This window comes from Polyodon spathula, chromosome 14 (assembly GCF_017654505.1).
Source record: "Polyodon spathula isolate WHYD16114869_AA chromosome 14, ASM1765450v1, whole genome shotgun sequence".
Lineage (NCBI taxonomy): Eukaryota > Metazoa > Chordata > Actinopteri > Acipenseriformes > Polyodontidae > Polyodon > Polyodon spathula.
Window position 1 is genome coordinate 34,690,311 of NC_054547.1, and position 14,261 is coordinate 34,704,571.

The window sequence follows — 14,261 nt, forward strand, 5'->3', positions numbered from 1 at the left end:
TGATTAAATGTTTTAAAAATGATCTCTGTAAATTGTTTAGAGCTTCATGTAAATGTTTCGAACCTGATTAAGGATCTGCACATGTTCGGGTGGATGTCCTTTGCTTATGACTCCTAAAATTATTACATCAGTACCACACATTATATTGCGTTGTTTTATTGTATGTTTGTTGACAGGACCCCCTTGTAAATGAGAGCTAGGTCTCAATGGGTTAAATTCCTGTATAGATAAATAAATAAATAAATAAATAAATAAATAAACAAAAACAAAAAAAAATAAACCTACAACATCAGAAGCTGGCACACAGTACCCTGGAACAATCTGGAAACATAAAGCCTTTTGTCTTTTTTTTTTTTTTTTTGTTTGTTTTTTTAAACCTATATTTCACATTCATACAACTTTCTAAACATCTGAATAAAACTCTCAACAAAACTGCCTTATCCCTCTGGTAGAATAATAGCGAGAGATTTTGTTTTATGAATGATTAACTTTTTAATATCAGAATTCAACACCACAAGCGCCATCACTACCTGTGGGTCTATTTTAATGCTCTATAAAGTGGTTTATCGTAATATCATCAACCTGAACATTTTAAACCTGTTTTTTCAGAACCTCATTTCACTGTATTTTTAGTGTATTTAGTTAAAAGTGGGTCCATAATCATCCATAGTGGAAAACCCATCTTGAATAATATTGTGCTATAGTATTTAGCGGCAGTATTTAGATTATTAAAATAGGTTATTAAAATATACCCCTTGGTCTCTTGTCCGCAAACATTTGATAAATTAGATAAAGGATAATAAACTTCAGGTCAAGTTAAGCTTTCCAACTGTTGTACGTTACACAGCAGTCTTTGAATGAAGTTTAATGCCAAAATGGACATCTTACAAAAACGTGTGACATTTTCCTTACAAAACTTTATTGACCACAGAGGGGGGGTGGGGGTTAAAAGCAGATGTGAAGGTCACATATCAGCACAGGGAATTAGGTTTCTATGGTGATGTAAAACAAGGCCTTAACATAGCGTGAGTAGAGAAGAGCTGCTGAAACTCAAACACTGTTTAAATCAGCCTGTTACGGGGTGATAATGCTTGTAAAAGGTGAATTACTCATGGAAGGCAACAATGTTATTGCAGTGATGTTCTTTCCCCTCTGTTTCCTTATTTGCTGTATCCATTATTTACAATCTTGAGAGTGGTTTGTGCTAAGGTAAGAGCAAGCATCTGGACCACATCTTCAATACATTAACATAAGCAAGTATTGTGATTGTTGTGCAACAACGTCTTGCTTCAGTGCCCTTTTCTGTACCCAAATGTAATGACTTCACATACAGAATTCCTGCACTTGCTTTTCTCCTCTCATGTGTCTATTTTACTATCCCTTCACTCCCATCCTAAATTGTCAAACACAATAACCTTGTTCCGTTACATTCGTACCTTGGAGAATGCTCTTGGTGATGGCTTCTGTGTGGTCTGCCAGTAAGTCTGCCTTCGCAATGGCAGCCAGTGAGAGATAGCTGGACATGTTCCTGCACAGCTCCTTGTTTCCATGACACAGAAATTTCACCGCCACCGGCACCGCTAGAGCCATGACTGCAGGCTTCTTGTAATTCTGTTAAATCAGAAAAGAGAGAAAACGAGCCACTGAAACATTCAACTTTACCATAAAACATGGCTTTATCCTTATAAATTAGACCGAGATAGGAGGCCACCAGCAGGAAAGCACCCCACCTACTCTCAGTGATGTACAGCTCAAGGAGGACGTGCTTTAGAAACAGTTTAAATGTTTTTACTTCTGCTATTTGCTTCCTGCATTCCAACATTCTAAATACCCCCCCCCAGAATGGTAAGGGCAGCGAGACAAACCATGTGAAATATGGAAAACATTAGAAACCCGTCACTCTGCAAACAAACACTGTAATACTCCAGAGCCCAGAGCGTGCTCTTTCTTTGATTATCTTTCACTACAGGCCAAAGCAAAAATACCACATGTCCTGTCCAATATGTCTTTCAGGAAACCAGAGGGGGAGAATCAGTCAAAGTTTTTGCCAAGGGGTATCTTCAACAACGCTTTGCATTGACTGCACTTGGTTAAATAATAATTCAAATTATACTTTTAATTTCTTCTTCATTTTACAGAACAAATGCAGTACTGTGTGCATCTGTATTCTTGGCAGTTATTGAGAGCTGTTCCACTGATAGCAATCCTTGTCAACCCAAAATAAACTGGCCTTGAAGTCAGAATTCATTTGACGGTCAATAAACCTCAATTTAGATAGGAAACACAGGTCAAAAATTGCGTACATTACTGTATCACTATAAGTGGCATGTGAATCTTACAGTACTTTCTGTACAACGGAGATACTTTGACAAGTCTGCTACTGTAAGGAAAGTGCTCATACTTTGACAGCTGCAATTTTTAGTAGCAATAGGGAATAAGATTAAAATGGTAGATAGGGAAAAGCACAACCAATATCTGCTATAATTCAAAATATTCCTACTTTCATTTGTGGTCATTCATTCTACTATTATATATTTCATATTATATATATATATATATATATATATATATATATATATATATATATATATATATATATATATATATATACAATGACAATGCCAAGATTCTGTCCTTGTCTTGAAATTCTGCATTTCTACATAACACAATAGGGTCATTGTTTTGCATGCTCATGGAACTCATTAAGTTTATGAAAACTACTTAAATGATTTATCGAGAGGAACGGTAGTTCCTCGCGCCAAGTTACAGCGAAGCGCGAGAACTGCCAGTGACTATCTATACAGCACGGACAGTTTACGTGTTTTCAGGGTATTGGAGCAGCAAAAGTACATCAGCCAAAAGCACCATTTCACGTTTAATTTGTAGTTCCCAACACTCTTACACGAAATGTCTAAAAAAAAAGTAAATACCTGTCATACAGTAAGTGAAATAAGTCGCCAAAGGAAGGTAAAAAAATCTCCTTTTTCTCCTGATGTATTTTTGTGCAGACTCCAGGCACTTTTATCCACACAAATGTATATTACAGGACATCCGAGTTTAATAAAAATTAACATATTCTGTCAACATGGAATTATACTGGGGAACGCATTTATTTTGATGTCTATGTCATTTATATTAATTCTGTTTTAAAATGGAACATTTGCCTGCAAAAAAAAAATATTTCTTTATATGAATATAAAAAGGTCTGGTATACATGGGATTTGAACCTACACCCTTCAGTTTGCAAGTGTGTTGTGTTAACTGGCAGTGCTACACCACTGGTTCACCACTGCAGCTCCCGCACTGCCTCAGGAAATGGTGGCAGACACGCGTGTTCTCTGAAACATGTCCTGCCAAGCCGTCTTTTTTTGCGCTGCAGGTCTACGGTGAAGCCACCAGACCCATAGTGCCGGAGGACAACACAGATCTGAGTGGCTTCTACAGCAGACCTGCAGGCGCCCTGATGTCCACAGGAGTTGCTGGTGCACGGTGAACCGAGGATTACCCTGCTGACTTGAACCCTGCCCACCTGGGCGACGCTTGGCCAACTGTGTGCCGCCCCCTGGGAACTCCTGGACTCAAACCAGCAATCTCCAAGCTATAGGGTGCACTCTGCACTCCATGTGGTGCGCCTTTACTAGATGCGCCACTCAGGAGCCCCGAGACAAGCATTGTTTTGAAAGATGAAGTCAGCCAGCTGAGAATTCTCCGAGCTTTGTTATATTTTTTTTGATTTTTCGAGCAATCATTCATCTTCATCTTCCTCATTCTGAGATTTTAATTCTGAGCGTAACGCTCATTGTGGTCCCCAATATGTTTTCAATAGTTTGTTACAAAATACAGCACTAATATGAATTGTATACAGTATTTCTATGTTGTTTGTATATAAACGTGTAACATCTTTCGTTAAATAGACTCACCATTAAAACAATATATTTGACATATTTGGTATAAAAGTATCATAAGTTTGAACAGGGATAAAAAAAAAACAACAAAAAAACCAAAAAAAACAACCTTTTGTTCTATGAAACGTCAGTAGCTAGAATCTGTATACTTCCAGTAAAATCAGCTTCAGCAAGTGACAGCTAAATGGTCAAGCTAAGCCAAGGAGATGTCTGTTTTCAAGTTGCCTAAAATTACAGGCAGATGGATGCTGTTTGCAATTATTGTACTTTTAAATATGTTATAAATGATGATTGTTTCTTCTAACTTCACAACACAAGAGAAGTTACTAGAAACGATTGGGGCAACCTTGGCCAGCACCAAGCAAGTAGGCATAACTGTCAAAGCAGTGGGGGCCATGGTTGACACAATTGTTTCTACTAACTTGGCTTGTGTTTTTGATACCTCTGCTTTAAATGCCTGGGCACTTTTGATAACTTGGCGTTTTTTCACATTTCCAATGTCGTTTTGTTTCAGATTATAATAAACAAGAAGGAACCAAGAACAAAATTTGTCATTTTTTCCTAAAACACATGTTTTTTTTGCACAATGCCCTGAAACTAATGGGATTGCAAAACAAGAAATCACTATGTACTGTAGATATGTGAAACACTCCCATCATTACCTACATATGTGACATGACACACTCTATAGGAACGGGGTATACCTACTGAGGATTAGGAAAGAGTGTAGCGCCCTCAAAGGGTCATTTGAGAAAAACATTTAAAAGTAGTTTTTTCTTGCTTTGCGTACTAGAAAAAATTATCCTATAAATAGCAATATCTTGATACAACCTGTACTGAAATATATGAAACCAAGTGTATCATTATTAATAATATTTAAATCGTCCCACGGAGGGCCTATATAGCAATTTTTTTTTAAAAGTGACTAAAAGGTTAGGATTAAATGAAAGGTTTGGTATGAAATGAAAATTAAAGGTTAGCGTTAGGTTTATGTGTGCAGTAGATACTTAGAGGTTCGTGGAATATCTGGGTCCAAAACAAAATTTTTTTTACCATACTGTACTTAACTACACATTACACAGTAAACTTGTATATATGCATTGCTGCACATCCATATCACTCACTAGCTATCAGGCTTGTTAAACTCCGTCACATACTGTACTCTTGGCATTTCTCCCAGTGAAAAAAAATGTTAATGTTGACAGATAGAAAAAGTCACAGCTATTCCTGTTTCTTCCTGCAGGAGGTGCTACTAGCTATGCTCCTCACAGGAATACCTGGAAGGCACACTATTCAGAGGTCAACAAATCTAAAATCTAACAAAATATTTCAGTAACAATCCTCATCTCAGATCAAAGGCATCTTAACAAATAGCTTAGAAGAAATGAGCCATCCATCTAAGCTCTCAAGATAATATAATGCTGTCGTGCCTATGGACCTTCTGTGTCAGAACTTTGGGAGTTCAAATCCCGGCACTTCCTGACACAGACATGATGCTGGATAATGGATAGAGGAAAATAACAGCTAAAATGAACACAAACGGGCTCTTAACTGTGGCAGCCAACATTTACAACACCTCATTTACCAAAGCCCACAGTTCATTAGAAGTTACTTACTGCACCATTTTGCTCTATAATAAAATGTAATATAGAACGGTAAAGCATTTAGCACAGGTGTGCAGTCTGTCCTGGAGGGCTCATGTATTCATGGTATTGAAATACCTTTATCCAATCCAGAAATGGTGCACCAGTCTTTACCTTGGATCTTGCTTACCTGTAGGATGCAGCTCATGATATCAGAAGCAATCTTTGCATGTGGGGTGTCTTCATCCTTGCCTTCTGGTTTCAGATTGTACTCCAGACACGATTCCCACAGTGAGACCAGAGCCAGCCCATGTTTCTCTATGGAGCGAGTCTCCCGGATAGCTGTAGTGATGCGTGTAATACAGATCTCCACCACCGCCTGATCGTTATCATTGGTTAGGTAATCCTTGGAGATTCAAATAATACAATATGTTTACGCTTATCACAATAAATCTGAATATGTTTGGTTTTCTATGATTTTCCTGTGAAGTATTTATCATTCATATTGTTTACCATACTTGCTTTCACTATGTTTCACTAGAGTTGGGTTTGTTATTTACAGAGTCACTTCACTCTTTACTCCACTGCGGTTACTTATTATTACACAATTATTCCTTATGACTTAGAACTGCTCTGTTCATTCAAACAGTAAATAGGCATTATTCAGATGAAGATGCCCACCAAACAACTGTCGTCATGGAGGGTTCATTTTAGCCTTGGTTTTATCAACAGACAAGTACAAGGCAGAACAAGTGGTGGATCAGAATGGAAGTAATAATAGTGTGGATGCCTCGAGAAACAATGAACAATGAACTGTTAATATTATGTGTGAAACATGAGGAACTTGGACCCCAAAACATGCATCCTAATGCTAACCAATTCACAATCAATGAAATTATTCATATATTATTACAGGGATGGAAATACAACTCCAGTTGAAAAGCAGTTTGATCCACTCCTGGTTTTACGATGAGTTTATTAAAACACACCTGAGCTTGTTACCTGTAGGCTGTGGCTAATCAAGCAAATGTTTTTAAAACCTGGAATAGCTAAAACTGCTATGCAATAGGTGTCTTATTTCCATCCTTGTTATTATATATGTATATACTAATTATATATTACATGCACTTAAGTGATCAAAATTCTAATTCAATAATTTGGCTTAATAAATAATTACCTGGGGGAAAAAATACAGCTTTTTAATGAAATGCAAGAAAGTAATCCAGTACTTACTGCTGAGGAAGATATTGTTTTAATTTCTTCCAGCGCTTCTGATAAGCTGTCTTCTATCTCAGTATCTTTCAGAGAGAAAAGGTCCCCTGCACGTGACAGATCTCTTTGTCCAAGAACCAGACTGAACAGGTGATGCATGACTGATGTTCATTTGACTCTGTGCATAATCCACATCTGCAGATAGCCCGTTGGACACTGTTCATTAAAGTGTTGGCTGCAGACAGCCATTGCTGTAGAGCATTGTGCTTTTTGGTACTGTACTTCGCTTCTTACCAAATCTAAAAGATCCAGACCTTCATGCCTCATCTGAAACAGAAATGGAAATCGTTTTAACTTTGACTAAATATCTTTCCATTCTATTTTTATTGTTGTTTTATATCCTGTATATATTGCACCTGAGATGCACTATTTAAAGCACCTGCACGTGCAATAACCAATACCACTATGTCAGAAATACTTGCACAGGCTATTTGAAAAGCTCACTGAATGGACAGATTCAGGCCAACATGGGTGTTACCGACATGAAAACAAAAGAGCATAAAATGATAAGATATGTGTCTAGAGACTTTCTCGTGGATAACCATGAACAGAAAGTAGGTAAGGGAGAGAGAGTACATTTTATTTTCATGAGTTACTTTTCTGTTTTTAACTATAGGGATTTGACTACATTTTTTTATAGACTGTGCAATAAATCTATACTTTGTCCATTTACCAAAACAATTTACAATACATTTCCCGTTCAGCTGAAAAACAAAATGATATCAATAACATACTAAGTTGGCGTGAAAGTGAATTAACTTTTTCAACAACTTTCAATTCCAGTTCACTGCTTAAATAAATAAATAAATAAAACAATAAGATTAATGCCATGTCGCAAAATAGACTATATTTTATATAATATTTTAAAAATCTGTTTTGGTCATTTAAAATAATAACTCACGAAACTGATTTATTTATTTTAATTGTTTTTTTTTAATTATTTCTGTTTTAACCAGCACAGTTCTTGAGGATATTGCTTACTGTCATCCAACAAGGTCCTAGTCAAACGTCTCATAGTCTGTTAATCAGTGATTTATAAAACTTTTTTTTTTTATGTAAAACATTTAAAAGTGCCTGAAGCAGGTCAGGCAGACTGGGGTGAGGTAAAAAGACTTAAGAATGAGTTTATATTGTTCATCGCTTTCATTTATTTTCAAGTGTACTTCCTTTTTTTGTTTAAAAAGAAAAAAACAAAACTTCACAAACAAGTCAGCAAGCATGCTCTACAAAACGCAACATATAACCCCAAACGAAGAGACTTTGTTGTCTCTGGTCTGGGCTCTGCACACCTCAAACACACACTGAGCTGCCAAGCAGAGCTCCCTGTTTAATAGAAGGCGGCCAGTGCAGACAATTGATCAAAACATTAACTAAGCTGCCCAATTAGATTACCTGAACTGGCTAAATTCTTAGCAGGGTCCTGCATTTTCAGCAGGGAATTAACCTGTTCCCTGCCACAAAACAAAAGACAAACCAACAGTAAATATTCTATACTGTACGTCAGACACGTGCACAGTCCTGTTACTGGGTTCCCCTGCTCCCAGGAAGCTATCCGCAGCACAGGGTCTATCCACTCTGCCACTGTGCCACTCAACGATGAATACAAACTTGCAGTCTATGTCATTGCTGTCACCTCTGTAATAATGAGCTTTTGAATTAAAGGCACTTCAATTAATAAAGAGAACATACTATTCGATTACCTACCTAAGGCTACTCCACTCTCGCATTACTGTTCAGTTTCCACCGTTGTTGTAGCAATCTGTTAAAAATAAATTGTCCTGCGTGTTGATGACGTCACCAACTGCACCAGATTGATCTGGTTGGTTAGAAATAATAATATGGTGTATTATTCACAATAAACCACAGCTACCATTTTTAAGCTATAAAACTCTAAACTATGCAACTGCTGTTGGGCAAAACCAGCTGAAAAAATAAACCCACTAATGCTGTATTAAATGTAAAACCAAATAAGCAGCTGCCATCTAGTAACACCCATCTGCAAAACAAAATGACCAGACAGTCAATACAATCAATTTCAATAAGTGCAATTACACTGGAAAAACAAATTACTTGTATAACAATGTCAGTAGGGGACATATTTGTGTAGAGGTCTATTTCATCCTGCAACAGTATAGTACTCTTTTGTGAAGGTACTGAACTGTATAATTTTTTTTTTTCTCACTAAGTCACTTACACTGGCCAAAAATATTTCATAATCTGTTTATTTTCTAGTGTACGAAACACCTAATTAAAGCGAATAAGAAACCACACATTTGGTTATTGTTCTACTGCTAATGGGCAACAAAGACGTTGCTTTAATCTCTAATTTTGTTAGCCAAAAACAAACGCTAAACAAAACAGACAAAATTAACTAAACTGGACTAGACTGCTAAGGGCACTCAAACACACTGGCATTTCAACCAAGAGTTTTGGACCTCCTCATCCCACTGGTATTTCAAATTCAGCTGCATCTGTCTGGCCCGCTGGGGTAAGCATGTGCTGAGGAAATGCCATTTACCATGTGAGTTTCTGAATGCCTAAAGCCTTTTGTAACTCAAAGCAGAGAAACATGACATAGACTGAACCACACTGTGTGTGCAAGATTTGGTTTGAAATAAGTAATGCTTCCCGTCCAATCTGCAAATGCCAGTGTCTCCCAGTTCATGCCATTCCCAGTTAGGGCTGTACTCTGAGCTTGATGTATCAAGTGCTCTTTTTAATCTCTCCATTGGTTTGAACTGAAATGTGACAGACAAAATCACTTTGAATGTCTTAAAGCTAAGTAATATATTGATTGAATGGACCGGAGGGCGTCGCAGGACTACAGCTGTTGGCAAATTACCCTTTAAAAAAGTCACACTACTATACAACAGCTATAGTTTGTTAGGATTATTAGTAAAGCCATAGGTCTAAAGTTGAACCACAAAGACAACAACAACAACAACAACAATAATAATAATAATAATAATAATAATAATAATAATACCCAGAGAGCCAGTGATAATTTAAACACAATGATAGTACAGAAGAAAGTGTACATGTCATGGATTCTGTCCCTGTTCTATCTGCCCTGTTGTATTTCCTATTCACCTGTCTGTTATTATGAAATCTTTATGCAGGTGCAAATTCTATTTTACCATTCTAGACACCAATAGCTTGCTATGCAGTACTTTATTTTGAGGAATTATTGTTTTACCTGTCGGTTGTACCAGGAGAGGTTCTCATTACATTTAAACTTCATCCAGCCTTATACTTGATATTCCCACAATTCTTGTGTCTTTGCACTGTTACACACAGTAACCATGGATGCAACGTGTGAAAAGCTATGGAATTCAGTGCTCAAACAATGAACTAGTTACAATCAATCACTGTGCCATGAGTAAAGAATGTGAGGCATGCAGACTGTAAAAAAAAAAAAAAAAAAACACCAAGAAGTAAGTTTGAAGTAGACTGGTAGTCAGGTGAGCAGGCTGGACCAGATTGTGGTGGTCTGGAACCTGAATGAAACTCTGTGGAGTCTGTAACAGAACATTTCAAACTCTTAGTCATGTGTACAGCTTGGTTAGTATGGAGACCCCCACATGAATGAGGGCAGAAAGGAAGCACACAATGGGTTTTTGTGTGGCTCCCAGATAAGCTATCCCCGCTGGTAAGTCAAAGCACAATATATGCATCTTAACAAATATGATTAACAGTTTCTAGGAAACTTAACTCCCTTCACACACAGGCTTGTGAGTTAGATAAACTGTTTTCATATTAGAGAAGAATGCCATTCAAATTATAAGCTCTGTAATTCAAAATGAATATGTAATATGTGAATAAACACATTTCTCATTCGTCACGAATAAGAAAATGTGCTTTAAAGTAACTTAGAGTATAAATACATCTGCTTTCTATTCACTGTGCACAGTAAAACAACTATTCCAACAGTTCATTTAAAGATTACAGAATTGTACAGCACGGTAAATAACAAACCCATATAGCGAATAATAAAAACATGCTTAACCATGGTAAAGAGGGTTACAAGTATAATAGACTGCATAGTAACGATGGTTTTATATGGGTTTCACTATAAATGAAATTAAGAATTTAAATGATCTTACATTGAGGAGTTCTTAAAGTTCCTATTTGCACAGCAAGCACATAAGCTGCTATTCATATAAAATAGTTCAAACATTTCTTTGGTAATCAAAAAAGGATTGCATGCATCTTACTATGTAAACAAAAGCAGAAACATTACTGATAGCATGCCATATTATTTTATAACGGAACAATTCTTAAAACTGCAAGATTATTGGCAAGGTATCCTTTTGCACACTGTTTCTGTTTTAATTTTTTAAAAATTGTTCATGGCTGACAACACCTCATAAATACATAATTAATAACATTCACAGTAGTATTGACTTGACTTTTTGCTCCTTTTGTGTGGGGAAATTATAATATTTTAAATGCTGTTTTGTATTAAAAAGACATTTGAAAAAAAAAATCCTCTTGGCTAAACAAAAAAACCCTTTACACGGCTTGAACGTTTGTCCCCACTGGATCAGCAGCATACACTTACACTGCTCCCACAAACCAGCTATTGTTCTCTACCCTCTTCCCAGTTCTTTTATGTCATGATAAGTTTTTCAAATTTGTTTAAAATACAATTACTTTGACAAGGAGTAGTTTTAGAAGGATAACTAATCCTACGCATAATAACTAGAAAACGACAGCATTACGTTATTTAAAAAACAAAACAAAAAATCAACGGCACAGCATTTTTGCTAAACACTTCTTCTCAGAGAGCCCTGTGTGCCTGACATATTAATGATTCAGAGTAATCATAAAAGCTATAGCCAGGAGAAACACTGAAGTTAAAGTTATTTATCAGACACACTACTTCCTGAAAAGTGACATTAAAATGTAAATTGTTTGGGCTAGCAAAATAGCCAAGTTTTAAAAAATAAACATTGTTCAAACAAACTTCATGGTTACTTATGCATTGTATAAACACATGACTACACTCTGAAAAGTCACACATCTTGGGAATACTGCAGTCTATATAAAACATATATGTGTATAAACTTTTCTGACTATTCAAAGACTTACATCATAAATCTTCAGGATGCAGGATTATAAATATTTCCTAAAAGCTGAAGTGATGTTGAAATTCCAGTGGCTTGGAGTACCTCTCTCCCGCACAGCCCCATCCAGACAGCAATTATACATCTATCACTATAGTGATCCGTGGGTTTCCATGTGCCTGACAGGCAATGGGACTTCTTCTCAATAAATCTTTTAATAGGCCCAGCTCCTGAACCAGCCTACGTTTTTATTCAGGGACGCTTTGAAACTAAAGCAGTAACACTGCATCATTGTGCTCTGGAAGGCTGTGAAAGAAACTAATAAAACAATATGGAGCCATGGGGGGCAAACTTTCAGTCAGCACTGCAGTCCCATACAGCAGCACTACACGGTGACATTAAAACAGCAGTAAACATGTAAGCATCCAGTTTACTCTCGCTGTATAACATGTTACATATTCCCCTCAAAATTATAGCTGAATGGGTTACAAAAATTACATTTTCTTATGATCTATGGTAATAATTGCAGTTTTATGAAAGGCTATGCCATCTGCATAGACAGCTTAACTTTGAAATCATTATTTAAAAAAAAAAAAAATGATGTACTAGCTAATTTTATTGGCTACCTTCCCAAGTGTACAGTAAACAGGCAAGGTACAGCATGCATATTTCGAGAATATGAAATACATGTTAGAGATGTTACATGGATATGTAATGACCCATAGCCTGCAAGCAGGGCATGTGGAATACAATCTCATGCACATGTTCATCAAAATAAGGGCGAGTAGTTAATTTGCATAACAAATCGGTCATCATAACAAATATTCAGCAGTGTTGGCAAATGCAGCAGGGGTAGGCTAGCCTACCCTCCAAAATGATTGGCCAGTGTGTTTTGTATGTATGTACAGTACATGGGCCTGCATTACATCCCAGTGGCCATGCAAAGGTTAACAGTTGTAAAGTAAAGTAAAGCTGGACGCAGCTTTGCAAACTAAACGTTGCCAACTTCATGCCAACACGTTTTGGGTAATCTGTCACTGAGGCTGACCCCGGTGTGTACAGTGCCCCACTCATAGCCTAGCATACACACAGTAATGGTCACAGTAGCTTCTCTCTAGGCACAATGCTCCAGGTGTAAAGGCATCGCCTGAGAGCTCGTATCTGTATTTAACTGCGTACAGACTTTTACACTTAATTTCTATGCTTTCCTCATAGCCCTTCAGCAATGGCAGAGAAATGTATATAAAGAAATGCTAACTTTTTATGTCAGAAGTACAGTGTCGAACACATATCTATGTCTAAAACTTATTTTTTTATTTTATTTATTTATTTTTTTTAGCTCAGCAGCTTGGTAATGAATACTTACCACATAAGAAATTACATGTCAGTTATTTCGTTTTAATAAACTTATATGCAACAAAGTACAGTTATACTTACTGTTAAAATGGCGACAAATAAATAAACAATCAAAAACACAGAAACCACACAAGGAAACAGCCATTGCTTCGGCAGCTTTCAAATAAACAAAAACTGACACGGGCGTTTTGCAGAATAATAGAGCAAATCCCGTGCATTTCAAAAATGAGAATTACAAAATAATGCATCGACAAACTGTCGCTTATTTAGTTCCATTGAAACAATAGCTTTCTACCTGCTTACTTTCCCCGTTATAGCTGGTTCGCTGTGCTGGGAGACTGCACCGGCTATCTCTGGCATTTGTGTGTATTGTTAAACAATAACATTGCAACTTACTTTCTTCTTCTCAGCAAACGTCTCCAAACTACATTACTAGTCGAAGTTGTATATTTCTTCAAACAGGCAATAATGCCTGTTCTGTTCAGAAGCTACTCAAATAACATCCCATTACCAACGGGACAAAGGGAAAGAGCGCACCCTCGTGCATAGCTTGCCATATTTCAGTAGTAGAGACAGACAGGTGTAAAGCACAGTCGGCTGTGCATATTTCTGTGGTGTTTATCTACAGTGATAATCAAATTGAATATATATATATATATATATATATATATATCTAGATATATATATATATATATATATATATATATATATATATATATATACGCATATCTTTATTTACAGGTTGAAAATATAAATAATAATATAATATAATTATAATAAAATATCACAAAAGTGTTTACCACAAATGGTGTTTTATTATTAATAATAACTGTAATCTACCTCTCTCTCTCTCTCTCTCTCTCTCTCTCTCTCTCTCTCTCTCTCTCTATATATATATATATATATATATATATATATATATATATATATATATATATATGCAGTGCCTATAGAAAGTCTACACCCCTTTTGAACATTTTTCACATTTTGTTGTGTCAGTGCCTCAGAGTTTCATGCATTTAAATGATAATTTTTTTCCACTTATCTACACACCATACTCCACACTGTTAAAGGGAAAA

General features: G+C 36.4%; 1 protein-coding gene across 3 annotated transcripts in view; it reads right to left on the reverse strand.

The window, feature by feature from the left end:
• LOC121326777 (ventricular zone-expressed PH domain-containing protein homolog 1-like) overlaps positions 1 to 13,667 on the reverse strand; it is a 57,985-nt gene extending 44,318 nt beyond the window's left edge. For 2 of the 3 annotated variants that reach the window (XM_041270260.1, XM_041270262.1), the window contains exons 1-4: positions 11,852 to 12,014; positions 6,722 to 7,027; positions 5,679 to 5,894; positions 1,437 to 1,611 (exon numbers count right to left, since the gene is read on the reverse strand). In XM_041270260.1, the coding sequence (XP_041126194.1) occupies positions 1,437 to 1,611; positions 5,679 to 5,894; positions 6,722 to 6,859 (529 nt within the window). In that variant the 5' untranslated portion in view covers positions 6,860 to 7,027; positions 11,852 to 12,014. Of the gene's footprint in view, positions 1 to 1,436; positions 1,612 to 5,678; positions 5,895 to 6,721; positions 7,028 to 11,851; positions 12,015 to 13,578 lie in introns of those variants that run through there. The other variant, XM_041270261.1, reaches the window with a different exon arrangement.
• Positions 13,668 to 14,261: the final 594 nt, after the last annotated feature.